Genomic DNA, 25,593 nt, shown 5'->3' with positions numbered 1-25,593 from the left:
ATTCAGGTTTCTAACCAGGGCCATTTGAAGATGGGATTTGAATCACCCTTATTTCAATTTATGCGCCTCTTCATCCCAATACTGACCAGACAAATCCCCCACTGGCGGAACCCTATTGCGCCCATCCAATTTGCGGTAAGTAAGGGAGTCGAGGTCGACGTCGAAGAAAGTGCGAACCTGTGTAGAGCCATTAGATTGCATTGGATACGTCTATTATAGTACAACTGGAAAGGGCTTACGCTAATACCGTAAATGTGCTCCGGTGCGTGAACCTCGCGGAAATCGATGCCGATGCTGGCTCCGCAGTGCTTGCAGAACATCTGATCCTTCTCTTTTGTGTTGAAGCGGTAGTTACTGCAGCGGGCGCGACTATCGTTATGCCAAGTAACAGCCGAGGCCTCAGGGTCTAGTAGTATGTCGTTGCTTTAGTCTCTTTCTCTCACCTTTCTCTCATGTTCCCGCTTTGTCATGACGGATGTTGGGGGGAGGGGAAGGGGAAGGAGGAGAAAAGGCGACTTACAAACGAGAAGATAACCAAATCGTGTACACGCGGAGCAATTACAGTTAAGCACCTTGGTCTCGGGCAGCGCGGGTGTCAGGGTGACGCTAAACTTGATATACCCGCAATGGCAGCCCCCCTCATAAGTGCCGCTGCTCTTCTCGTCTGCCTCTTTTTGTGGCGAAGTGCTTTCGGGGATTTTTCCTTCCTCCTGAGACATGATAGCAAGATGTGAGTTCAGAGGAATGAGCTGTGCGAAAGAAACGTCCTGAATTGCATGTCCTTGAGCCCCTTGGGAAGCCCGCCCCTAAGAGTACATGTAAGATCCGGTGCGGAGAAGGCAGCGGAACCTCGGGAAAATAAAGTTCCACCCATGCCCCAGGGATTGGTGTCAGACCGCCTTGTGCGGCCCCCATCTTGAAAAGGGTCTCGGACTCTCGGTGCTGTTGCTCTCTCCACCCCTGTTGATTTCCTGAATCCTGCCGCCGGATGGGTGCCTCTGCCAAGTAGTTACCACCTTTTCCCATAGATAATCCAGGGGCGCCTCAGGAGTCAGCCGTGCTAGGATGGATCATGATAATCGAGTACAAACGCCAAAATCACGGAGCATCTGGCCTACGACGACCATCCCTCCAATAGACGGAATAAACATGATACACCGCAAGGCCCAGGCACACCATCTCCGGCGCGCTTGGCCGACATTCCTCAGCAAACCTTGTATTATGTAGACACGAAGAAACGGAAGCACGGAGCCTCCGACAAGCCAAGCCAAAATCCATCCGCGCTGAGTACTTGTGCTCTCGTGCCCTTGGAACCTCGAGAGGGCGCCGACGATTATGACGGGCGAGAGGAGGGTGCCCAAGAAAAGCAGGATCCCTAAAATGAAAAGTGCCTGAGCGAACAGGTACATGGGGAGCAACATAACCACCACTAAGGTACAGTAAACTAGTCGCGACCTAGGACGCTTTTTGATCCAATTCAGCGGGTTAAAGAAGCGGCGTAGGCGTTGCACGTTCCCGAAACGGCGGTACTCGAAGTTCCGGACAATCGGCGAAGTCGCGTCGATGACGGCAACAACGCAGTCGAAGCGCCCGCCGTGGTGCCGCTCGGCATCGACCAAGTCTGGCGAGGAGACGAGAAACATGCACGGGTACTCGGGCGCCACCAGACTCGCCGCGAGGTTGGCGATCGACATGAGCGCGTACGGGACAACGGTGAGTCCGAATGCGGCGTAGCCGTACTGGTCGATCTGGTTTCCTCGCGCCTGGTAGACCGTGCTGATGGCCCAGAAGGCCTGGACCAAGCCAATGATGCCCTTTGGCACATTGTAGGTGCATGGCAGCTGCAGCTCAGACGTCACCTCGGCCCAGGTCTCGGGCGATATGCCCTCCGGCCTGTCGCAGCGCGGCTTGAGAGGGAAGTTCCTGGGGACATGGACGATCTCATAGTCGTCAGGGAGGATGATGATGCCTTGAATCTTGCGACGCTTTCCCACCGCGGGAGTTCTTCGTCCCGGCCACCAGCTCTGGTTCCGGCTTTTCGACTCGGTGCCTGCGCTGCCGCCCGACATATGAACAACACTGTTGCCGCGCTCCGCTTGAGACAGTGAGCCAAGATTGTCGGTCCGCTTCTTCACAACAGTGCATAGCGCTTCGCACGCGGCGGCCAACCGGTAAGGCTCCTTACGCAACCTCAGACTCGCCAAGGGCAGGAGATCCGACAGCCCCACAGTCAAGCCCGTGATGGGCAGGAAGAGAGCCTCCATGGCAAACCTTGCGGTATCGATCCATGACCGGCCGGGCTTTGATCGCACGGTGGCGGCATGCGCGAAGTAGTTACCAAGGAAGAATGTTATATAGTCAATCCACTGCGGAGGAAAGCAGATGAGATCCGGTTCGTTGTGATTGGTTGTTCCCGCCGGGACGGATACCGTGAAGTTCATCGTATTGTGAAGATGCTGGTGGCCCACGATGCCTGTTTACGGGTTGGACGAGGAATCACACAGCGGGGTCACGAAGGGGGGAGAAAGCACCACTACTTGTGTAACTACCTACCTACCCTACATTACGGGAGAATTGGGCCACACATCAATGGATTGGTACTGGCAACCCCCACCTGCACCCCAGCCCCTGCCGCACTAATGTCGACGTCGTCCCAATCCAGCAGAGCTGAGTGTGATGTGGACAAATGAGGTTCACACCATCCTCGTCCGCCTAATTATACTAAGATAAGCAGTGTTTTAGTAGTAGGGAGGATAACTAGCGAGACGAAGAAAAATAAAAGGAATGGGGGAAGGCTACGACGATATATTGAAGCGAGCCTAGCCAGCACCAAGCCTTTTTCCAGGGGCGGGGACGGTATCCTAGCGCCGAAGATACACCGCCATCGCGAATGTAGGGGGTACGTGCTGGAGGACTCTAATGAATGTAAACGAAGTACCTAGAATGGGCATCGGCTTTTGGCCTCGGTTGCCGGCGCCGTTTGGAGTCGTTACGGAGGCCCCCAGTCCCGGGAACGCGAAGGCGTTCTCGGATGGAACTTCGGGCGAGCGTTGGCCCGTACCTGCTACCTTAAGTCATCAATTACTGGAGTGCAGAAAGGGGAAATTTTGCTTCCAGAGCATACCTCCTGTGTCGGCGTCAGCGCCAAGTCACGGGCTTGACCGTTTCCGCTTCGCTACGAACCGCACAGCACCACACCATCGGCGACCTGCTTTTGAAGTGGTGCTACAAGGCTTAGTAGTTGGCTGCCTGCAACCCACCAAGCCCCATCGAGTCTAGAAGGTTGTCAGGGGCCAGACTTAACCCCCATGTCAACGTTGCAGTGGACCACGCCAATCCGCCCAGCAATACCCAAAAGGGGATACCTCTCGTGAGATTTTGTGGTGGAGGGATGGGGCTGAGAATGACTTTTTCTTCGGGAAGATAAGAAGGGAGGCATCTGCTGCAATTTGAGCTGTGGCTTAGACTTCATGTTAGGTACAGACTACCTACATACAGCCTTTGACCTCTGTCCCCCACCACCGTGAAGTCGAATTGAGGACGTCCAGTTCTTGCAACGATGCAAATTCTAAAGGGTATCCAGGTGCTTGCCGCTGTTCTATGCGCAGGCGACCTCGTCAGTGCACGTCCGCATCAACAACAACAAGGACCCCTCGTGAGGAAAGAATGGTAAGAAACATGAATATCCCCCATCCACCCAGCAACAACCCACAACATCCACTCACCTCCACCCAGGCGCACCCTCACCAAACATGAAAAGTCGTCCTACATCTGCGCCGTGAAGTGCCTCCTGCGCAAGCCGGCCCTCACCCCACCCTTCCCCAACTCCGGCGTGCTCAGCCGCTACGACGACCTGATCTACACCCACATCCAGCAGACCTTCAACATCCACTACACAGGCCACTTCCTCGCCTGGCACCGCTACTACGTGGCCATCTACGAGCGCATGCTGCGCGACGAGTGCGGCTACCGGGGCTCCCAGCCCTACTGGGACTGGACGCTGGACACGCCCTCCGGCCAGTGGGCGTCATCACCCATCTTCGATCCCGCCACCGGCTTCGGCGGGAACGGCGCCTTCGTGGCGGGCGACCCGGCCAACCCGATGGAGGTGCCCGGCCGCACGGGCGGCGGCTGCGTCCAGGACGGGCCGTTCGCCGGCATCCCGGACATGGTGCATCTCGGCCCCATGGACGCGGTCACCTACAACCCGCAGTGTTTGAAGCGGGATTTTAGCCCGTACTTTGCCGGGCGGTACTTGGCTATGAATCAGACGCAGCTGACGCTGGCGGCGCCGGATTTTGGGGCGTTTGATAGGGTGGTGGAGGGCGGGCCGAGTTTTGAGGCCTCGGGTGTTCACGGGGGCGGCCATTACGGCGTGGGCGGGACATATGGTTCGTGGTCTTGTCTTTTGTTGATGGGGATTGAGAATTTCTGGCTAACGGAGTTGATCACAGGGCAAATCGGTGACCTCTACACGTCCCCTGCCGATCCCATCTTTTACCTCCACCACGCCAACCTTGACCGTGTTTGGTGGTCGTGGCAGAAGCTGAACCTCGAGACTCGGTTGACCGACATCTCTGGTCCTATCTTTTTGATGGATTACGGTAATCTTAAGGGCGGCAATGTGACACTAGAGTTCCCGCTGTCTGTTGGTGTCAGTGCCGGCAACGTGACCGTTGGCGACGTCATGAACATTGCGGCGTGCGGCCAGAATGGTGTGTTGTGCTATGAGTATGACCAGGTCTACACATTGCAGGGTTAAAAAGGACTCAAGAGGGTCTGGGAATAATTAGGAATACCACTGGAGGCTCCCTGTAGATACATACAGCAAGGCAAAACTAAAAAGCAAATGAAAGCCCGGCAAATCACGGCTCGGGTTGGCCATCATGAAGTTGAGTCACTACCTCTACGTTATCATTTAAAGTATCAAAACCCGGGCTTGTGTAATAATAACACGGCCAGCTTGACCTCCTGAGCACATCTAGGGATAGAGTTATTGATACTCGTCAGCGACAACAACAACGATTAGAATAATAGTTCAAAGTTCAAACCCCCTCCATAGGGTAGGGACTTGTGAATTGACATATGATACGATTGCCGTTCGCTACCTAATGAAGGCTGTTTGTTAGTTCACACTTCACTCTTAGCACCCACCGGCATAACCATCACGCGCATTGCAACAACCACAACTCGGTGGAAGTAAAACAATTATAATTGGGCCCTAGAGGAAGGCCTGGTTCCATTCTACCCGCCAGGTATTTTCTTTCTTCAGGATACTGCGAAAATCTATACGGCAAAGAAGACAAAAAAATGATTGGAAACGTACGGCATTTAGGTCTAGGACCACCCTACCCACAGCCCTGATTTAAACCTGATCGAACACGTTTGGGGGAAAATGGAGGATATCCTACATAGGAGCTTCAAAGACCTATATATGTTTTGTAACAACGAAGAAAATAGAGCAAAGCTGGCCGATGCCCTGAAGGTGGCGTGGGAGAGGGTGCCGTAGGACCTTATCAACAGGCTTATTGATTCGATGCCCCGTTGGCTGGCTATAGTGCGGAAGGTATAGGGTTGGTATACTAAACACTGAAGCCTTGTTAAATGTCTACAGTCCCTAGTACCTCCTTTGTACATTGCTGCTGTTTGACTGAGTTGTGGTTGTTGCAATGTGGGTGGTGGTCATGCAGGTGGGCTGCCAAGATGGAAGTGTGAACTTATTCTTTAACTATCGGTTTACTTAAGGTAAGGTACCTAGGTAGGCACTTATGACGAATCAGACATAGTTGTAATATGTATTAATTTGTCGTACCGATCTACTATACGGAATTACATTCATTTCTTGACAGTAAGTGACATATTCTTGACAGTAACTGATATAAGAGAATTAACAGCCTAACGCCTTTACCGACGTCGATATGGAGGCCAGCCCGGTGCAGTGGAGACGCACAAGAGGATAAAGTCCGGCACGACGGCGCGCACATACCGCTCCGCGCGGTCCCGGCCATTTGGCCGTGTGTCTAGAACCTCTGACCAACTGCTAGCTACTGACCTGTCGGTAAGGCCTCACTCTACGTCACACTTTGTCTAGACCACACTTTCAGTGATAACATGAAACCTAGACGCCAGCTGGCAGCCGGCCGTATCGTTGCCTTGCCTATTTTCTGTCCTGCCTTGCCTAGTTTGTGCCCTGTCTTGTCTACTTTGTGTCTCGTGACTCCTGTTTTGTTCAATCTTCTTTTCTCACATCCATCTCTTCATACACCAAACAATACCCAAGCTTAACTTCATCCCGAGTCCACGATGAACACCGTTTTTTACCCTCCTCACCTCGGATTCAAAGCCGGAGGCCAAAACGCCACACCATCGCCTACGTGGTGCTATTTTATAGACGCTTCCTGCGATGACGCATCGAAGGGCGATCTCGAGGCCTGCCTGTTCGAAGCCCGGCACTGGGCTAAACGCGCATACGAGCGCCTCACCAGCCAAACCGACACCGACTTCGCTCGCGTGTTCCAGATCCTGTTCAAGGCCCCCATTACCGACACTTCCCGGTACCCGATGAGCCCATTGTGGGAATACGCCCACCGCCACCAGCACCCAAAAGACCTCTGGACGACCGCGGCAGAACACGTCCTCGGTGTGCTGCATAACTTTGCGCACTGCTGGCGCCGGACATACAACCGACAGGCGGCCGATGTACGGATATATGCCACGGACCTCGCCCACACCCGTTGGGTTGCCTGCGGACCGTTCTGCGTCGACCCGGTCAATGGCGTGTACGCGGAGGGGCTGCTGCATGAGCTGCTGGTGCCCAACACAGCGGCAACGTCGTGCGGCGGACACGTGTTTCCGGTGGAGGGCGAAAACCAGCGGCGGTCCGTCATGGACATCAGCCCTGACCTTTGGAAGCCAGCGACGGGGTCCACAGGGTTTCTGACGCTGCGGGGGTTGCATGATCCGTCGGTGTTGCTGGGGGACCACGGGGCGGCGCCGCGCTTCCTAACCAGATGGAAGTTGGCAGAAGACCTCATCCCGTGTACGCTCTTCCACGAGTTTATGCACGTCTATCTGCTCGACGACTTCATCGAGGATGAACGCGGCTGCACCGCCAGTTGGGGTTACTGTATGCGCCGCAAGAGAAGTGAGGCCCCTGTTTGCGCCGAGTCGCTCGCCATGCTGGGCCTATGGGTTGCGCTGGCCGATATGAGGCCCGCCAATAGGCTGTCGGGTGGGTTCTCTCTACCTAGAGGGTGGCGTGAAGCACCAGGAACGCTATATGATGGGGATGGGAGGGCTACTGCGGAAGACGACACGACATGTTTACCAGAGGAAGAGGGTGTTTTATCAGCCATTCGGGGAGAGGTGATGTTTTACGAAGACCTCACAAGCTAATTATAGTAATTATAACTATCTTAAACTTAATTAATTAATAAATAACTATACGAATGCTGGGCAGAGTTTGATCTAGTGCAACTCGAGTAATGAACGACCCAGGGAGCTGGCTCTTGGGATTTCCAAGTCAGGGGGGTAGTTATCCCTGTCTGTTCCTGAACCTTGGCAGCGCGTACTCGCGTTTGTTGACATGACATCACTCATACAGATCAAGGCGTGGTCGAGGTTTCGAGATCAGCACATACTGCGTCGTCACCATTTCCCGTGAACTTAATAAAGGTGGTCTTCTAGCCCGTGTTAGCAAGAATCCCCCAAAATCGCATAACCACGCTCCTCAATACCACGCCAAACGCATCAAGCAATGAGTTCCAAGGTCCGTACTGAGCCAACGCATTTCCTCGGTCTCGCGTGGAACTGATAACAACATAGAAAGTGCGCACTGCGCTGGGCGCCTTGCCCGATGCCGCCAATGCACGCGTCGGTCAATCGCCAGCCGCCAAACCTTCAAGAACCGCAGGCCAGGAGAACACCCCCCTCGTTGCGCCGCCGTCCAAGAAGCCAGCAAGCAAGAAGCGCAAGTCCACCGACGCGGACGCGCGCGCCGCGTCATCGGCCGAATCAAATTGGGCTGATGTGCATGTGGTGCGCATGAAAGTGGACGAGGACTGCGACCAGGTCCGCCGCAAGATCAACCGCCTGCTTGACTCGGGCGAGATGACCAAGACCGCCTTCGCCAAGGAGATCGGAGTCGGCATCAAGTCGGTGAGCGGGTTTCTCAGCCAGAACGGCCACTTCAAGGGTTCTGGGTGCGACGCCTATGTTGCCGCGTGGAAGTTCTTCAAGCAACGCGAGAATGCCGGCGTCAAGCTGCCGGGTAACAAGAAGCAAAAGACCACTGGCAGCGCCGCTGGCGAGGGCAGCTCAAGCGGTGCGGCTGGCAACGCGGCAAAGGGCCCCATCGACTTTGGCGATATCGAACTCGACGGCGAAGAGGACGATGACGTGGCCGTCTTTGACACATGCGACGAGATCCGGAAGAAGATCAACGCGTACTTCAGGAAGACGGGCACCTCGCAGGCCCAGTTCTGCCGCGACATCCACGCGCAGCTCCACGGCCCCAACCACCCGGCCAAGCCCTTCACGGGCGCGCAGCTTACCAAGTTCCGCAACTCCAAGGGCCCCATCCGCGGGGTCAAGTTGCCCATATTTTATGCTTGCTACGTCTTCTTCGAGAAGCTGCGCATCAAGGAGGGCAAGCCGAAAACCAAACATCGCCTGGAAATGGAGGACTTATGGTACCCTTGTGGGCTCTCTCGAGACTATGACAGTAGAGATCCGTAAGTTGATCTCTTCCTAGAATATCCCCCTTGTGCCTGAATCACCGATGGTACAGTCGTGGACGTTGGGTGTCTGACAACCTGATCTTGTAGCGTCATATGCTCTGCTGACAAACAACCGTACGTCGATCAGTATGGGAAGACCAGCGTCTTTTAAACCAAGTCATCTGCTCAGCTCGCTCAGTTTTCTTCTCATTTTTGTCGTTTCGGGAAGCCGAGAACCGAACATCTTGAGGTTTCCATTGTGTCTTTGGCGTTTGGCGATTCTCCCTCAAATGATCTGTCAATTCTGGCCTTCTTTTTCGGGTCGACAGACTTTGCAAACATAATTTGCTTTAATTAGTGGTACCATTCCTTGGATCAAACTGCCTCGCGACATTGTCAGAGACTGGGAAACGGTGGGCCTTTCATTTGGAGTATTTAGGACGTGGAATAATAGGCGGATCAATTGCTTTCTCAAGGGAATGAGAATTCTCAAAATACATCCATTTGTTTGAACCCTTTCGTGGCCGAACTGCGTTGATGGATGTATCGGGTGGTTGTTGGTTGTTGTTTGTGTGCACAGGCGAGACGGGGCTTCGGCGAGACTCTGTCCGTGAGACATGTGCTGTTATGGAGCCTCAGGGGCCTGGCTGACCTGCCGCGCCTAAAGCGGCAGGTCTTGGCAGTCGCAAAACTTCAAGACCCTTGGTCAAGACAAAACGTGTCTCTTCGGAGCTTGGGAGAACTTTCGCAATCACACAACATTGCTTGTGTCGACAAACCGTGACAGGCTTCTCGCGCGTGCGATAATGCCATTATGAAGCTCTCGGCAATCTCGCTTGGCCTTTTGGCCCTCCTAACGCCGCTGACAGCAGCGTGGACGAAAGAGGGTAAGTCACGATTGTTGTCTTCAATTAAACCCCCTTTTCGAATCCTCACCAAGTCTGTCCCGTACTAACGAACTAATTCCTTGGGTAGACCACGAGATCTTCCGCGTCCGCGACGAACTGATTGCCCACGAGGGGCCCGATGTCACCTTCTACGAGTTCCTCGGCATCAGCCGGTCGGCGAACCATGAAGATATCAACAAGGCGTACAAGAAGAAGGCTCGGCTGCTCCATCCGGACAAGGTCAGGCAGCAGCTGATGGCCGAGCGCACCAAAGCCCAGAAAGAGCAGAACAAGAAGAACAAGGGCAAGCCGGCGGGCACCGTGAAGAAGCCCACGTCGGCCGAGCTCAAAACGGCCGTTAAGCGCGCCTCGGAGCGCCAGGCCCGCCTGTCCATCGTCGCCGACGTCCTGCGCGGACCGGGCCGTGACCGCTACGACCACTTCCTCTCCAACGGCTTCCCCACGTGGAAGGGCACCGAGTACTACTACGACCGCTACCGCCCCGGGCTGGGCACCGCCATGTTCGGTGTTTTCCTCTTCGCCGGCGGCGCCGCACACTACTTGGCCCTCTACATGAGCTGGAAGCGCCAGCGCGAGTTCGTCGAGCGGTACATCAAGTTCGCGCGCCACGCCGCCTGGGGCGACAACCTCGGCATCAACGTCCCCGGCATCGACGCCCAGCCCGCGGCCGCTCCTGCCACGCCTCCGCCGCAACAGCAGATGTACGAGGATGAACAAGGACGCGCCATGCCCATGAACCGCAAGATGCGTCGCATGCAAGAGCGCGATGCCAAGAAGGATGACAAGAGTGCCGGGCGCAAGACACGCCGCGGCCGCCCGTCGCCTGCCGCATCGGGATCGGCCACGCCCCTGCCGGAGCCCCAGGGCAGCGGACCCACCGGCTCGAAGAAGCGCGTCGTGGCCGAGAACGGCAAGATCCTCGTTGTTGACTCGCTCGGTGACGTCTACCTGGAGCAAGAGGATGAGGACGGCAAGGTGGCCGAGTTCCTACTTGATGTGAGTTATGACACTGGACCCCCACACATTTGTGGAACTCAAAACTAACATCATAACCAGCCCAACGAGCTTGCCCGCCCCACCTTCAAGGACACCGCCGTCGTGCGGCTCCCTCTGTGGGCCTTCCAGCTAACGCTGGGACGGTTCATCTCCAAGCGCGCCGACGAGGAAGAATACGACGACGAGCTTGAGGCTGAAGAGCTGGACCACGACGACGAGGACTCCGAGCCCGGCAAGGCTACCCCTAGCAGCGGTTCCGGCGAGGACTATGAGTTGATCGAGAAGTCGGTGGACGAGCTCGGCCAGGCCAAGACCAGCGGCACCCAGAAGCAGGGAGGCAAGGCCAGCAAGCGGAAGACCAAGAAGAGGTGATGCCCAATAACTGTGTGCCAGGAAGAGGGTTGGGTCTTGGATTATGGGCGCGCGACTGGCTTGCAAGGTGTTTGTACATACGATATGATGGCAGCCACCAAAATGATCACATAGACAATGGACCGTAGAGTTGGGATATTGGCCCAATATTGTATCCATTGCCCTCAAAGATAAACAAAGGTCATCACCGAACGAGTATCGATCAAGTATGCCTTCCCATCCCGACCAAATCCGAAATCCCAACGCCTCGCTCCCTATCTCAGAACCATCCCAGCCACCATGCGCTTACACCCCAACGGCATGGCTCAACACCTTCGCCGCCAGCTGGCTAAGCAACTTCGCGCGGTCCGACTGCGGCAGCTCCTGTTGCCGTCGTCAGCACAACCACACTCCTAAACCCCCAAAATCGGAGGAAGACGCAACACGACTCACCTGAAACACGGCATACACGCTCTTCCCCTTCGCATCCCTCACCGCACCCAGCCGATTCCCCGCCACCGCGCCAGCCACAAGCCCCGGCACATTAGCCACAATGAAGCCCAGCGCACCACCACTCAGACCACCCATCAAGCTCCAGAACTTGCCCGCGGCCCCCCCTGCCGCGCCCTCCTGACCCGCCGCCATGCCCTCCTCCCGCAGCATCTCCTCAAACACATCAGCGAACTGCTCATCCTCGGTCCGCGCCCGCGCCTCCTCCTGCCCCTGCTGTCCCTGCCCCGGCTGTCCCGGCTGTCCCTGCCCTCCTTGCCCACCCGTAAAGAAATTCCACGCCCACGAAAACGGAATCCCCCCCTCCCCAAACGCGTCCTCCTCCCCAAAATCAAAACCCCCCGGCATCTGCTGTCCCCCACCACCAGCACCCCCACCCCCACCCGCACCAGCACCAGCACTACCCCTCCCCCCCCTCCTCCCCCCCTCAGCAGAGCCAGAAGAGCGGGCAAACAGCTTCCGCTGGGCGTCGTACTCGCGGCGGCGGCCGGCGTCGTTGAGCGTGTAGTAGGCGTCGTTGACCAGCTGGAACTGGCGGGTGCGGGCGGCGCGGTCGGGGTGCTCGGCGGGCAGGCGGTCGGGGTGGGTTTTTAGGGCGGCGCTGTGGGGGGGGGAGAGGGGGCGTGTAAGTGAGGGTTTATTTGGTGGGCGGTGGGCGGTGCTTGGGGTTTGGTTTGGTTTTGGGGGGTTGGGTTGGGTTGGAGGGAGATGGGGTGCGGCTGTCGTGGGTATTACAGGAGGGAGAGGGATGTTTACCTACCGTTTGTAGGCATCGCGGATTTGGGAGGTGGAGGCGCTTTCGGATATTCCGAGGATCGAGTCTTCACCTTTAGTTAAGGATGTGGAAAACAAATACGATATCTCGAACTCAACGGGCTGAGCTTACAGTAATTGGGCGGGCGGCCAGCTTTGGAAGCCATCTTGATGGTTCTGAAATGGTGGGGTTTCGTATTTGGTCTTGATCAGATACAGATCGCTAGGATAGGAGTAGACACTCGACAGCCTTCAAAATAATATGGGAACTCAAATTATTGCGATATTCAGGTGGCATTGCCCGACTCTTTCTGTTGCTCATCAGGCTGTGGTGGCATGTGGATGGAGGGACAGGTCGACGTCATTTGTGGCGTTGAAATGTGGCTTGTTTTTACTTTCTCCCACACTCCAAACCCAGCAGCTGTCTCAGACCCACTTCCTGCAAGCCAGGGTGGCCCAAAATGCCCCTTCGGCGTCTCGGTCGATCTGCGCTGGCCGTGGAGTCGTTCCCTGCAACCTGCAACCCTGCAACCTGCAACCTGCAATTCAATTCAGGGGTCTTGTGCCTTTGAATATGCACCTTTTCCCTTCCGAGGCGAAATGATATCCTCGATGGCTTGCTGGCTGTATCCGATGGTTTTGTCGAGGCCCTGAGCACTCCTCGTGTCATCGCTTCATTGGGGTGGCTCGATGGGTTTGCCGCTTTGGGCCTGTTTCAGGGCGCCTGCCCTCCGACCGACCGCACCTATGGCGGCGGTGGCCTAGTGGCAGTAGCTCGGCTGATATGTGTCACTGCCCAATGCCCAATCGTCACACTACCCCCCGTCAACCCCAGATGGAAGCGGAAGGCACGCTGCCCATGTGGGCTTTGGAGCCTGACAACTGTGCGATCGCCTGGATTAGGGATTCGCGTTGAGGCGCCGTTATCCCATCCATCCGTCCATCCATCCATCCATCCCATATTGGGGGTTGGTGCCTGCGTGTTGTGTCAACTTGGCGTGGATGGATGGAAGTTCCCCTCCATTCAACAAAATTAGCCTGGCCCGGCCTGCCCCTCCTCATTTCCAACCACGCTCACACGCTCACCACGGCCGCCTCTTAAATATCGAACCTCCATCATTTCGGTTTCTTCTTTGAATCTCTAAACTACTTCGGGCACACCTTCGCCTTGCCGTCGCACGCTCTCGAACTTAACGCTTTCCCTCGCCTCGCCTCCCCTCTTTGCTTCCAATTTCCACCTTTGAGGGCTTAATTTGGCTTCCTTTGCCCCGCCATTGTCCACCCACCGCAGCTCGCCCCCCACCACCCACCATCCCTCGAGCTACCACTTCGATTTACCGTCCTTTTTTCTTCGTGACTTCCCGCTCTCGTCTTTGTCACTGGGCCCTCTGCGAAGTGACGGTGTTTCGCAGTACATAGCATAGACAATAAAACGAAGTTGCTTGCAGCCCGCTGCACCCAACAGAAGCCAGAGCACATCGGTCCATCTGCTTTCCTGACCCCAACTACCTACGCTTGCGTTCGTTCTCGACTGTATAAGTACGGCAGAAGCAACTGAGTTATATTGTGCTATCTGAGAGTCGTTTCGGATCCCAGGTGACAGCCAGTAAGTGCCGTTCCACGGGGTCTGACAGAGGCACTTTGCCGGGAAGCAGTAAGCTAATGGCACGCTGCAGAACCGATATTACCCACAAGATGGCAGCCGTATACACGCACGTGCAGTCGCAGGATGAGCTGGTAGCACTCTTCTCTCGCAACCTCACATTAGACCACTTGTCTCAACCAGCAGCCACACCAGCACCCGCCCCTGCCCCCGTGGAAGAGCCCCAGGAAGAGCGCAAAATCGTCTACATCTCACAACATTACAACCACTCGGCCCACCTCGTAAGGAAGGATGAGCAACCACCACGTCCCGCCTCTGAACCGCCCCAGAGCGAGCATGCCATCGTAGAGCAGGTCCTCAGGGAGCACAGCGTAAACACATCCGGTCTCTCGTCCGCCCAGCTCCAGCTCTTCAGGACCGCCGACACCCCACAACAGCTCCGCCTGATTGAACTCTGGCGTGCCTGCCCACCCACCAACAGCACCGACAACCCAACCCTGACGTGGAGCATGACGAGCGTCGAGCAAGAAGAAACCCTCGCCCGCCTGCGCTTCGAGCAGCAACAACAGGAGCTGATCGACCAGCAGCTACAACAAGAGTTCGGCATGATGCAGGACGACCCCGAGCCCGAGCCCGAGACAATCATGTCGCTCGACGGCACCCCCCTGACGCCCATCCAAGCCGGCGACGGCCGCTGGATCGCCACGCCGGATCGGGCGTCCTACCACTACATGGAGCCGTACATGGCGTCGGGATACGAGGAGATGGCCCGCCGTGAGTATGAAGAGTCCATGAGCAGGGCGTATGCTGAGTCTATGGCCCCGCCACTAAAGGAGACCAATTCGCTCGCGGCTGCTGCCCTCGCCAGCGCTGGGGGTACCCCGACTTTTAACCCCTCGCACGCCGACCCCGTGTATAAGACGACGAACGTGGGCAACAGCGTGAACTGGGGGAGCGAGGCCGCCATGGCGGACCAGTATGGACGGCTTATGGTTATGAGGGACGATGAGGAGATGCTCTGATGGATTGCGGGTTGGAATAAGGGGCGACCCTTGGTCTCTGTTCGAAACGGAAATGTCGGAATTGCGGGAACATGTTGCCCGCGGTATGCGTACAAGTGGTGGGATAGATACCACAACTTTTCTTTGTCTAATCACCGACATGCTATAGAGATTGGCGTACGGAATACCATAGTGTTCGAACCATTCCTTTTCCCGTCTCTTGTAGGCGTGAGGCATGCCGCACTCAGCACAGCCGACCCCCCCTGAAGCACCTTCGCTGCGAAGTAAACGGCAATGTCCATCAGAACGATACTCTGCCTAAATACATTGCCTGTCTATAGGCTGTCTCGCAACCCTTATGTTACTCTCACTATTGAGCCCTAAGCTTTAATGGACCTAGGCTTCGTCATAACACGAGCCTTTTACCTCCTGCTAGTCCATCAACATCGGCTATCAAGACAACCAGCTAAGATCCCATGCTACGTTGAAGACGTACATGCGGCTATCTGGAAAGCCAGTGCTCCTAAATAAGGATACTCCAAGGGCTACCAACAGTGATGTATGAGCTGACCCGAGTCCTGTTTATATCCAACATTAAATGAGTTCCCGTTTACAGGCCGGGAATACCCGATACAAGATTGACCGCATCTGTTATCTTTTGCGAGCTCTTTCGTAATTATTCTCTGCTAGCTTGGTGTACTTGACTGTGCGAGCGTTTCGACATCCCCCTCTCTGTCCATATACTTAAAGCGTATGTTCGGGCGGGTACACGAGCTGCGAATGGTGCACACATCTTGGGCGAGACCCATCCTCATCTTAAACTCCCTCTCCATCGAAGGCGGCAGCGTCCCGGCCATGAAAATCTGCCGGGGGGAGATGGTATCCATTGCTGTTACACATCGCTCCAACTGTGGTCGGAATGCGGAGTTGATGAGGACTTCGTGGGCCTCGCCCAAGATAACCCTGTCGATATTGTTACGTATAACCTCCTCGGCGATCATACTTTTCCACGTCGGTGTCGCCGTTCCCTCTGGTGTGACAAGGATAACTGATGGGACAGCATCGTCATCATCATCCGACCCGAAGATGTAGCTCTTGATCCCCTGTCGCTGGAGTTGTATATGTGTTTCCCTTTGCAGACATTTTTTTGGTTGGATTACCACGGTTGTCGTTGATGGTATTGCGAATGCCGGGAGGGTAAACACAACCGACTTCCTACTTCCTACACCCGCTATATATACCATCTTCGTGATGCCTGCTGCCATCTTTTCCAGCACCTGGCGCTGGTGGTCCCGGATTGAAGCTTCGTTGTTCCGGCACATACGCCGGAACTCGGCATCGCTGAGGGCTTCGTGGACCTCCCTCCTCTCTTGACCCTCTCCATCGTCGTCTCGCTGGCGCTTTTCACTCCTCTTCGCTGGCTTCCCGGGCCCGCCGATCCCCACCCGACATCCTTTCCAGCGACCCCCTGGCTGCTCGCTGACCACCGTCGGCCCGAGTGGTGTCCCTCTTTTCCAAGTTTAGCTACGAGGGCGCATTCCACGCGCCGGAATCCCGGCCAAATATAAGCTCTCGTACTCGTTGTTCTCGCCGACACCGTTCTCGTCCAGCGGCGGTGGCCTCAGGGCATAAGGCTGACAATTACGGCCAGGGGTGGAAGGCCGCCGCCAGGGGCTGGAACCAGGTGTTGTCAAAGCTAACGGGTTGTGTTGTCGGTTGGCTGCGCGGTGTGTGTGTGTGTGTGGGGGGGGGGGGGGGGGGAGGGGGTTATGGAGGGAATTTGGTGAGGTTGTGAGGTTATCCACTTTAAGGTACATATACTTAGCAGTGATCAAATTAACAAAATGCGAGCCGGAAAAGACGGGAGTCCGCGGGTTAGTTTGAGCCGAGAGGAAGCTGAAGGCAGCAGGTAGTTCGAGCAGTACCCCCTCGCCATCGCTGACTTTGGAATCCCAGCCACCTCCGAGCCCAACGAGGACGAGCTTACGTACTAATCTTCTTGACGCTTGTGGACGAACAACAGCTGGACATGGACACTGTTCAGTGAAGAAATGCGGGGACATGGAGAGGAAGAAGAATCCCAGTCCAAGTAGCTTACCAGGCGTAGACTTGCCTACATGTACATGTAGCTGGCCGCGTTCCCCTCCATTGCAAAATATGTTAAAGCTCAGAGTGTCTTCAAGGCATGAAGTCATTCAACCGCGCAAATATCACCACATCAGATAATCCATCTATGGACTCCAATGGAAAACTCAAAGCTGTAGAGTGATTGTGTAGCCGATCCCAGACCGCAATAAGACCCCTTCCTTGCCGCCCAAGAACTTCCACAGCCCGACGTCTCAGACGCTACAACGCCACGTATCTGGCTCCCTAGTTCCCTTTCCCCATACCTAAAGCCACGCACCAGCATCAAATCCAGCTCAGCTAGCCCCGAGTTGCTCCCACGAGTGCTCACCCCCCCAGTGGCCAGGTGCTCGCTCGCATCTCCATTAACAATGGGAGCTCACCAGCCTACCTAATGCGGACCAACCCCATTACATATCGGACCATCATCCACCACAACCGGCCCATCCGGAACCAACGCCCTTCCAGCTCCCAACCGCACAGGCCCCCCTTCCTCCACACCCAGCAGCCCGATCTCCGTCGACTCCCCACTATCCCACCCACCACTACCACCACCACCGCCACCAAAAGCCCGACGCCGCCCAGCACCACCATTCCTCCCCCCCCTCCTCCTCCCACCACCACCACCTCTCACCATCCACGAACCAAAATTCCGTGTAAACGGCCCACCCAGCCGACGCAGCGCTTCTGCCGCGTCCGCGTTGCTAGTAGTGGTGCTTGCTCGCTCGAGGTGGTCTGAGTCGAGATCGAGATCGGCGGCGATGCTTGCGTCGGAGTTGTACAGTAGTCGTTCGGCGGGACGGTGGCGGCCGGTGGGGGAGACGGAGAGGGGGATTCGAGAGCGGACTTGGGGGGGTTGGGGTTGGGGTTGGGGTTGGGTGGTGGTGAGGAGGGCGGATGTGCGTGGGGATGGGGATGGTGGGGGGGCTGGGGTGGGGTGGGGGTAGCGGAAGTGCAGGTTGAGGCTGGGTGGGCGTGGGAAGGATGGCCTGTCGAGAGGGGTTGGTGGTTGGGTGCGCCGGTGGTGGTTGCGGGAAGGGTCATGGTGGGGATAGGGGCGTGGTTCGTGGTGTGGCTCGGGCATCTCCTCCGCGCCGAAGTCTTGGGTTACTGTTGGTGCCGGTGGGAGAAAGACAGCGTGGCTGCCATCGCTGTCTGTGATGTTGTAGAACCTGGAAATGTGACAACCGTTCAACACAGGTCCCTGCGTTCCTGGTGTCTCCTGCGTGCGTTGGATAGGCGGCTGGGCGGGCTGGGCTGGCTGCGTCACTCGCTCGTGGTCTCTATCAAGCAATAACGCCTGTAGCCGGTTGGTGAGAACATCCGCGAGAGAAGGCGATTCAGTACGGGGCGGCTGAGCCCTAGCCCGCCAGGGGTTTGAGTGACTATCCCATATTAATGACCGCACCTATTGACGTATAGTTAGCTGGTGATTCACCACTCAGCTCCTGGAGCCGTATGACGAGTTGGACCTACACGCCGGCAGTTTGAGCAATAGTCCCCATCTTCCCCCGCACGAACATGACCTGAGCAGTGAACGAAAAAACGTCGCCCTAAGCAGCGAACAACATTGCGCTGAGTATAGTTTCGAGGCATGGCTGCAGGGAAGTCGCGTTGTCCTGATTCAAGATGTGTTGCCAGCGGCCGTAGATGAGTATCTCCGGGGGACCCGAGGTTCAGTAGGTGGCCTGGCTGCTTGGTATTAGCTCTAGGGGAAGTGGCCTGGAGTAAAGCAGGGCTCCCTTTATACATTTCCACGGCACTCCCCCCTCCCAGCCTCGAATGTGACACCTAAACGCCGCCGGAGCCGCGGGCGCCATGAGGGTTGCTCATGGGAAGCTAGAAGGTTGAGAAAAATATGGGTTTGGTCAGGTAAACTGTCAGAAGTCCGACCTGATAATGAGAGCACAGTCATCTTGACTACAAATGGTTGGTTGGCCAAGAGGGGGTATCGATGGGCAACGCGCCTTTCTTTGTTTTGCTGAAACGTGGTCAGCCTGGCCCGGCGAACTGGCCTCGGCTTCAATTAACCTGTGATACGAACAGTATGCTAGTGACTTACCAAACACAACGGCACCGTATAGCAGATCAGACGGAAGCCAACGTTCCACCGAACAGCACGTGAATTTGCCCGCTACCTGCCCCGGGGTCTTAGTTCCTTTGTGCGGTTCGGTAACTCAACAATCTGGGCGAGTTGGTTCGAGTCCAACTCATAGAAACTATCGTTGCTCAGCTTCCGGGTTTGATTCCCGGCAGGACAAATCAGCACACCTCCGGACCCACCTGTGATTACTATATCACAAACTAATTGAACGATCGTGCTGGGGCCTCCTGATGGTTACATATCTCATATCTAGTGGGCACTGGGGGCAGGCTTTCCAAGACGCAGACGGTACCAAATGGGAGCTTTAAACAAACGCAGACTGTACAAAGTAGCCGATCTTTTTTTTTTCCAACTATCCTATCGTCACCAGCCCTGTTCCTTGGTCAAGGTCATTATATTTTCCCCATTAAATAACTTTTGAATCTATCATCTTGGATTCTCTAGGAGTTGAGTTTTCAGAGCTCTGGAGAAATCTCTGAGAATATATGACACATTTGCACCCGCCACGAACTTCAAGTTGGGAATAGCCTCACTTCAAAAAGGGGCCAATCCAAACAATGGGGGTTGGTCCACTCGGCAACTGCAGGGATACTTTCTTATCTGCTTATCGTCAAGATGGACCCGCCCACCTAAACTGTGGCGCTACTCAAGGCTGAGAACAAGGCGGGGCAAGCGCCACAGCCCCAGCCTCAGCTGCCTTCCTAGGGAAGCAACGCGCAGCTCCAGGCTGCCTGATGGGAGCTCATGCAGCAACAGCTCGTCGACTCCAGACCAACTCCAAACCCCAACCATCCCCGCCACCAAACCACCACCAAGTCCGCACCCGTGCCTTTTGAATTCGCAAACCCCCCAACACCCTCCCGCACTCCGAATTTAGTACATCTACCTTCACAATGGTGTGTTTCGCATCCGTTTCTGTTGCTGCCCGCCCGGCGACCCGCATCATCCAAATCGAACCCCGGAAGCTAACTTCACAACCCTTAAGACGTCGATAGGCACAGGCTACGACCTCGCCAACTCCATCTTCTCCCCCGATGGCCGCAACTTCCAAGTCGAGTACGCCGTGAAGGCGGTCGAGAACGGCGGCACCTCGATCGGCATCCGGTGCAAGGACGGCGTCGTACTGGCCGTCGAGAAGCTCGTCACATCCAAACTGCTCAAACCCAACGCCAACAAGCGCATCGCGACCGTCGACAGGCACCTGGGAGTGGTAAGCCGCCGTTTAGCAGCCCGTCCCTTCCACCTCACCCCTCCACCTCCCCACCCCACGTCCAACCCCGCCTTCCCACTCGCACGCACACACAACGCAACCAACCAACCAGCTACTAACCAGACTCGCCGCACACACAGGTATACTCAGGCATGATCCCCGACGGCCGGCACTTCATCGAGCGGGCGCGGGACGAGGCACGGGCGTGGCGCGACACGTTCAAGACGCCGATCGCGACGGCGGACCTAGCCTCGCGCATGGGCGGCTACATGCAGGCGTACACGCTGTACCAGTCGGTGCGGCCGTTCGGCATCACGGCCATCGTGGGCGGCTTCGACAGCGCCGCCGAGACCCCCGTCGACGGCGAGGTCGGCAACGGCCCGGCCTGCGGCGCCGGCGGCAAGGTCGCCGGCAAGACCCACGGCGGGCCCTTCCTCTACATGATCGAGCCCTCCGGCCTGTACTGGGGCTACTACGGCGCCGCCACGGGCAAGGGCCGCCAGGCCGCCAAGGCCGAGCTGGAGAAGCTGGACTTGGGGGGCCCCGGCGGACCGGCCCTGACGATGGAGGAGGCGGTCAAGGAGGCGGCGCGCATTTTGTACGTCGCTCATGACGACGATAAGGAGTTTGAGCTGGAGATGACGTGGATTAGTGGGGCTGATGGGCCGACCAAGGGGGCGCATCACGAGGTGCCCAAGGCGTTGCGGGAGGAGGCGGAACGGTTGGCGAAGCAGGCGCAGGAGGAGAAGATGGAGGAGTAAAGACGGCGGTGGCGTGGTGGAATGGGCGGCGTTATTGTACCATAGGTACGCACCGAAGCGACGGCTGCGGACTTTGCGGGTGGGAAGATAGACTAATCTTCATCTGCACTGGGGCGCGGGGTCCCGGAATGAACTCGATCACGACATTGATGGCTGTTTCCCCCTTTTTATTGTTCGAGGATATGTCTGAGCAGTGCCAACGATTGCCCGGCCTCACGATGAGCTGTGCTGTAGATACGAGAACTTTGGTACAGGGTATTAACTGCCGCCTCTATCTACAACGTGACTAACACACACAAACACCCACAAACACACACACACCCTCCTCACTTCTCCTCCGCCGCCGCCGCAGCAGCCGTATTCGCATGGCTCTGGCACCAATTCAACCAATCCCCAAAGAACGACGCCTGGATCTTGACCTCGCCATCAAACCACCTGCGCTGCGTCTTCGCATACAGCGCAAACACCTCCTCTTCCCTTTCCGCATCGCAGCACGTCACCGACGCCACCGCCAGACACGCCGTCGACGCCGCCCGCGCAAACGCATGCGACGCATCCCGGGCCGCCTCCTCGTGCAGCTCCTCCATCAACGAGGTCATGGTGGCTAGGTCTAGTCCGGGGATCGCGGCCACCTGACTGCCGCCGCGGGCCTTCTTGAGGCTCTTGGAGAAGGTCTGGATGATGTCGCAGGCCTTGTTGCCGAGCGCTTTGGTGGTGGTCGTGCGGATGAGGTGGAGTAGTGGGAGCAGGACGCGGAAGACGTGCGCAGAACCGGCGGTGGCGGCCTCCTTCTTGACGTAGATGGCGAGGAGGTCGAGGATGCGGTGCTTGAAGTTGACGACGGTGTTCTTGGCGTCCTTCTTCTCCTTCTTCTTGTTGCTCGTCTTGGCGCGCTGCTTGAAGATCTCGGCGAGCTTCTCGTCTACCACCATCATCTCCGAGTCCGTCATGTCGGATTCGTGGTCCGTGTCCGCGTCGGCATCTTGGTCGAGCCGGTGGCTGCCGAGGACTTCGGCGAGCGCGTTGTCGAGCGCGTCGAGCGCTTCTTGGTCCTTGTCTACAGCGTCTGCGTCCTTGCTCTCCTCCTCATCGTCTGAGTCCTCGTCGCTGTCATCGGGGCCGTCTGAACCGGCCTCCTCGAGGTTCACAATCTCGACGTCGGAATCGAGTTCCTCCTCGTCACTCTCGCCGCTCTCGCCGTCTGCAGCTTCAGCATCCATCATGTCTTCGTCCTCCGTGCTGAATAGGGCTTGCTGTCCCTTGGCACTCTCTTCCGCTGCTAAGGGGTCAATCAAGAGCCTGAGCGCGTCCTCGGTCATGTAGCCAGTGAATGCCTCAAAAACCTGTTGCGAAACCTGGCGCATGAGCGACGACGGCCGGGCAACCATTGCAAGAAGAATCTCCACAAGGTATTCGGAGATGCCCTCGCCGGACTCCTGGTCATAGCTCTCGAGCTTGTCGTAACATTCCGAAAGCTCGTCAAAGAGATCTATCACATCGGGATCCTGGTTGTAGAACTGAAGAATGCCCACAGCGTGTAGCAAAGCTAACGCTTGCCGAGGTGCTCTTGAGCGATCCGTGCACTTCGCAGGATCAAGAAGGTCCTTCAACCTCTCGTAGGCGTCAGGGAGAATTGAGCCGGCGACTTCATCCTCCGCGTCGACCTCGGCCTCGATAGACAAGATGGCACCACAGAGGTGCCCGAAATCCTCCGGTCTCCGAACCAGCTTCGCGAAAGCCGACGTCGACCTCGTCCGTAATGTTTCTTGGATGCTAGCGGGCACCGATGTGTTTGAATAGGCCAAGTTGGTCAAAGCGTTGATTGCTAGGCCAGGAACCGACTTGCCCGAGGTGTCAGCCTCAGTGTCCTCGGATGGCACGCTCGCGAGTCTGAACAAATAGGCCCCGAGGGCCTGGTAGTACTTTGACTCGTCAAGCCCGCTCTTTGACGGATCCTTTAGCTGCAGGATCTTGAGGACCTGCTTAACTGTGGTGGGCGTCGTCTGTTGCAGCAACTTGTCGATCGTCTTGGTGTTTGTGCGCTGCTCAAAGTTGTACGCTCCCTGTTTCCCGAGAAGCTCCTTGAGAACGGTGGGGAGAAGGTGCGGTGCTTTCTCAACAACAGCCTCGATGCCTTTCAAAGCCTTGACAGCTGCGCGGTGAAGGTACCGGTCCTCCTTGGCAGCTTGGTTCATGAGAGACACCATGAGATTCTTGCTGAAAAGAGCGGACACCATAAAAGGAGAATCGGTGGCGCCCTCGAGCATCTTTTGGAAGATCATAAAGCCCGAAAACTTCTGGCTATCCGAGGCATTCTTGGAAAAAAAGCTTTCTGTAGGTTGGTTAGCAACGCCGTTGGGCTAGGAGCATCGGGAAACTTACCATCCACGACTCGGTTCCAAAATTGCTTGAATTGCTCGATGGCATCACTCTTGGACTGGGCACCGAGTTTAACAAAATGAGCAACGATCAGATCCCAGACGAAGTGAAGCTGCGCCGTCCAGTTGCCCTGCTTTGGCTTCTTGCTTCCACCATCCTCGGCTGATGCTTCCCTTCCGCTATCTTTCAGAGCCGCGGGTAGAGCCGCCAAAGATGTCGCTACCAAAGGGTGACGCCATGGCTGTTTTGGAACCTTCATTTTAGGGAAGCGGTCCAACGCAGCGATCCAGATGCCCACGCCCTCGGGGGTCTTTGCGAATCCTGCCTCGGAGAGTTTCTCGAGGGTATCTTCAGCGAGTTTCTGGTCCATTTGTGATATCGCTTGCACGACGACGTATCCGCATTGCGACTTCAACCAGCTTTTCTTCGACGACAGCTTCAGCAGAAGGTCCAGGACCGAAAGCCACCTGGTTTTGTCGGAGAGAACACCAGAGCGAACGAAGCATTCGATCCCAAAAAGTTGTCCAAAGTAGTGGTCTCTCTCTTCTTGACCTGAGCCGGCCCCTCCCACTTGTGTCTTCTCCAGCAAGATACCCAGCACCTTGTCGAACGGCAAACCCGGGTACTTGGAAGTCGCCAGGTCCTTCTCCCCAAATAATTGGCCCAGAATTTCGGTCAGGACCAGGCTAAAGCCGAGCCTCGAGGCATTCCTGCCACTGGCAAGACCGCGGAACAGACGCTTTTCTAGATGGCGCAAGAGGACAGGTTCCGGAACACAGTCTTCGCCAAGAAGACCGGATATGATGGCGTCGGCGGCTTCGATTCGATCGCTGACATCTTCGTTTCCTAGCTTATTGTACAGCTCCAATTCCCTCTTGCGCTCGTCGACGGTGGGATGTTCAGTGAAGGGGGACTTGTCGAGCGCCTTCGACGGCTTGGGCTTGGCTGAGCCATTGGTGGTCGAGGCATCTTTCTTTGACCGTTTTTGAGAGGGTAGGTTGTCATTGTTAGCCTCCTTGGCCATGCGCTTCCGTTTGTTGGCCATGGTCCGTGAGGTGATCGTAACGGGCTGAGTTCAGAGTGCTGGGGGTCTGGAGACAGTGGACTCGACGCTGCTTCTGCCACGGCCTGTGAACTCCAACCCCCCAAAGTTTTTAGCGGGGCCTATTTCCTGCCTCCATTGACCGCTTCCACCCGATAACGTCAACCGGGGGCGGGGCCAGTTTAGATTCTTGGCGCTGCAAGGTACCCCCGATTATTGCACATACCAGCAGGGCAGAACCTCGCTGCTTGCATCCATACCAGGGAGCTGAAATGCTTCCAGAAGCGGTCGTGAAAAGGACAACGAAACGACAACGGCTTGGATCCCTGCACTGAGACGGTCAAGCCTTCCGAAAGTTTGCTCGCGCCACCTCATCTGAAAGACACTGGTCCCGGCAGAAGCAAGAGGTGGAATGTGCATTGGCACAAACGAACAACACCCGCACTGTGTGCAACTTTTCCATTTCTGCTCTCCATGTCTAACACTCAACGAAATAACGACCACCACCACCTCTGGTCCTATTCTAGAGCCTGGAGCAGTCACAAAAACAGGGACAATGTTCTTAGTGCCATTTGGATTCAACATTCATGACAGGGGGCTTTTTGAGTGGACTTGAAATATCTGATGTAGTTGTCTCGTCTCCAACCTGAGAAAAATTCCTCTCTTGAAACCCACTGGCAGTGGGAACAGCGGGTTCGCCTAGGACAGGCAAAGTTATGTCTTGGAACCAGAGATTATATCCGAGTTTCCCGCCGGAATCAATGGATAACGGTAGTCCACCAAGTGAGGGTCCTTGGCCTGGAGATGCCGGGAATCTGGCGTGGAGAATCCAAGACAGAGAAACCATCCCTTGTTTCCTCCCTCGCAATGATCACTACACCTCAACTTTGGAACTACAGCAACCGGCGAACCCCGTCACCGTTAATTTGCTTGCTCACCACCGCCGACCTCCCTTTTCGTTGAGCTTCATTCTCAACAGCCAAGGGTTCCAGCACACAGACCAACAGTCTCCCAGACAACAAACGCTTCGCTCTCCACTTCGCTAACCAAATGTCACGAAGCCCCTTGCTCTCACCAACTTCACCGCCTTCTCCAGGCAGAGTAGCTAACTAATTTTTTTTCTCACATGTCCGT

General features: G+C 56.2%; 13 protein-coding genes across 13 annotated transcripts; 6 read left to right on the top strand and 7 right to left on the bottom strand.

The window, feature by feature from the left end:
• Nucleotides 1-48: 48 nt before the first annotated feature.
• Nucleotides 49-719, bottom strand: F5144DRAFT_588857 (uncharacterized protein; the record flags this gene model as incomplete). Its single annotated transcript, XM_066789975.1, has 3 exons — nucleotides 49-177; nucleotides 273-406; nucleotides 521-719. 3 exons carry the CDS (start codon nucleotides 717-719, stop codon nucleotides 49-51), a joined length of 462 nt encoding a protein of 153 aa, XP_066648659.1.
• A 68-nt stretch (nucleotides 720-787) lies between these two features.
• Nucleotides 788-2,507, bottom strand: F5144DRAFT_555986 (uncharacterized protein). The gene has a single exon (XM_066787949.1). It carries the CDS (start codon nucleotides 2,439-2,441, stop codon nucleotides 1,071-1,073), a length of 1,371 nt encoding a protein of 456 aa, XP_066648658.1. The 5' UTR covers nucleotides 2,442-2,507; the 3' UTR covers nucleotides 788-1,070.
• Nucleotides 2,508-3,374: 867 nt separating this feature from the next.
• Nucleotides 3,375-5,014, top strand: F5144DRAFT_555984 (uncharacterized protein). Its single transcript, XM_066787948.1, has 3 exons — nucleotides 3,375-3,669; nucleotides 3,736-4,391; nucleotides 4,455-5,014. Exons 1-3 carry the CDS (start codon nucleotides 3,560-3,562, stop codon nucleotides 4,760-4,762), a joined length of 1,074 nt encoding a protein of 357 aa, XP_066648657.1. The 5' UTR covers nucleotides 3,375-3,559; the 3' UTR covers nucleotides 4,763-5,014.
• A 1,237-nt stretch (nucleotides 5,015-6,251) lies between these two features.
• On the top strand, nucleotides 6,252-7,395 carry F5144DRAFT_523524 (uncharacterized protein; the record flags this gene model as incomplete). The annotated part of the gene is made up of 2 exons (XM_066786769.1): nucleotides 6,252-6,962; nucleotides 7,011-7,395. Exons 1-2 carry the CDS (start codon nucleotides 6,304-6,306, stop codon nucleotides 7,393-7,395), a joined length of 1,044 nt encoding a protein of 347 aa, XP_066648656.1. The 5' UTR covers nucleotides 6,252-6,303.
• On the top strand, nucleotides 7,380-8,952 carry F5144DRAFT_42351 (uncharacterized protein). The gene is made up of 3 exons (XM_066784922.1): nucleotides 7,380-7,768; nucleotides 7,825-8,732; nucleotides 8,826-8,952. The coding sequence occupies exons 1-3, from the start codon at nucleotides 7,757-7,759 to the stop codon at nucleotides 8,887-8,889; spliced, it is 984 nt and encodes a 327-aa protein (XP_066648655.1). The 5' UTR covers nucleotides 7,380-7,756; the 3' UTR covers nucleotides 8,890-8,952.
• Nucleotides 8,953-9,357: 405 nt separating this feature from the next.
• Nucleotides 9,358-11,181, top strand: F5144DRAFT_42422 (uncharacterized protein). The gene is made up of 3 exons (XM_066784924.1): nucleotides 9,358-9,604; nucleotides 9,693-10,621; nucleotides 10,682-11,181. Exons 1-3 carry the CDS (start codon nucleotides 9,532-9,534, stop codon nucleotides 10,991-10,993), a joined length of 1,314 nt encoding a protein of 437 aa, XP_066648654.1. The 5' UTR covers nucleotides 9,358-9,531; the 3' UTR covers nucleotides 10,994-11,181.
• A 97-nt stretch (nucleotides 11,182-11,278) lies between these two features.
• F5144DRAFT_523517 (uncharacterized protein) lies at nucleotides 11,279-12,603 on the bottom strand (the record flags this gene model as incomplete). Its single annotated transcript, XM_066786768.1, has 4 exons — nucleotides 12,369-12,603; nucleotides 12,243-12,303; nucleotides 11,426-12,083; nucleotides 11,279-11,356 (listed from the first exon to the last, which is right to left on the bottom strand). Exons 1-4 carry the CDS (start codon nucleotides 12,400-12,402, stop codon nucleotides 11,279-11,281), a joined length of 831 nt encoding a protein of 276 aa, XP_066648653.1. The 5' UTR covers nucleotides 12,403-12,603.
• Nucleotides 12,604-13,390: 787 nt separating this feature from the next.
• F5144DRAFT_42315 (uncharacterized protein) lies at nucleotides 13,391-13,805 on the bottom strand. The gene has a single exon (XM_066784921.1). The coding sequence runs from the start codon at nucleotides 13,712-13,714 to the stop codon at nucleotides 13,484-13,486; it is 231 nt and encodes a 76-aa protein (XP_066648652.1). The 5' UTR covers nucleotides 13,715-13,805; the 3' UTR covers nucleotides 13,391-13,483.
• Nucleotides 13,580-15,041, top strand: F5144DRAFT_42400 (uncharacterized protein). Its single transcript, XM_066784923.1, has 2 exons — nucleotides 13,580-13,841; nucleotides 13,912-15,041. Exon 2 carries the CDS (start codon nucleotides 13,931-13,933, stop codon nucleotides 14,858-14,860), a length of 930 nt encoding a protein of 309 aa, XP_066648651.1. The 5' UTR covers nucleotides 13,580-13,841; nucleotides 13,912-13,930; the 3' UTR covers nucleotides 14,861-15,041.
• Nucleotides 15,042-15,525: 484 nt separating this feature from the next.
• F5144DRAFT_480813 (uncharacterized protein) lies at nucleotides 15,526-16,161 on the bottom strand (the record flags this gene model as incomplete). The annotated part of the gene is made up of 1 exon (XM_066785249.1): nucleotides 15,526-16,161. The coding sequence occupies one exon, from the start codon at nucleotides 16,159-16,161 to the stop codon at nucleotides 15,526-15,528; it is 636 nt and encodes a 211-aa protein (XP_066648650.1).
• Nucleotides 16,162-16,359: 198 nt separating this feature from the next.
• F5144DRAFT_478227 (uncharacterized protein) lies at nucleotides 16,360-18,468 on the bottom strand (the record flags this gene model as incomplete). The annotated part of the gene is made up of 3 exons (XM_066785089.1): nucleotides 16,360-16,513; nucleotides 16,831-16,875; nucleotides 18,440-18,468. The coding sequence occupies 3 exons, from the start codon at nucleotides 18,466-18,468 to the stop codon at nucleotides 16,360-16,362; spliced, it is 228 nt and encodes a 75-aa protein (XP_066648649.1).
• Nucleotides 18,469-19,960: 1,492 nt separating this feature from the next.
• Nucleotides 19,961-21,038, top strand: F5144DRAFT_543422 (nucleophile aminohydrolase; the record flags this gene model as incomplete). The annotated part of the gene is made up of 3 exons (XM_066787248.1): nucleotides 19,961-19,963; nucleotides 20,053-20,277; nucleotides 20,418-21,038. 3 exons carry the CDS (start codon nucleotides 19,961-19,963, stop codon nucleotides 21,036-21,038), a joined length of 849 nt encoding a protein of 282 aa, XP_066648648.1.
• A 163-nt stretch (nucleotides 21,039-21,201) lies between these two features.
• F5144DRAFT_42259 (DNA polymerase phi-domain-containing protein) lies at nucleotides 21,202-24,573 on the bottom strand. The gene is made up of 2 exons (XM_066784920.1): nucleotides 23,421-24,573; nucleotides 21,202-23,370 (listed from the first exon to the last, which is right to left on the bottom strand). Exons 1-2 carry the CDS (start codon nucleotides 24,460-24,462, stop codon nucleotides 21,365-21,367), a joined length of 3,048 nt encoding a protein of 1,015 aa, XP_066648647.1. The 5' UTR covers nucleotides 24,463-24,573; the 3' UTR covers nucleotides 21,202-21,364.
• Nucleotides 24,574-25,593: the final 1,020 nt, after the last annotated feature.

This window comes from Chaetomium tenue, assembly GCF_020726465.1.
Source record: "Chaetomium tenue strain MPI-SDFR-AT-0079 chromosome Unknown F5144scaffold_1, whole genome shotgun sequence".
In the NCBI taxonomy this organism is placed as follows: Eukaryota; Fungi; Ascomycota; class Sordariomycetes; order Sordariales; family Chaetomiaceae; genus Chaetomium; species Chaetomium tenue.
The sequence above is the reverse complement of the archived record's forward strand: the minus strand, read 5'-3'. Positions and strand labels throughout refer to the sequence as shown.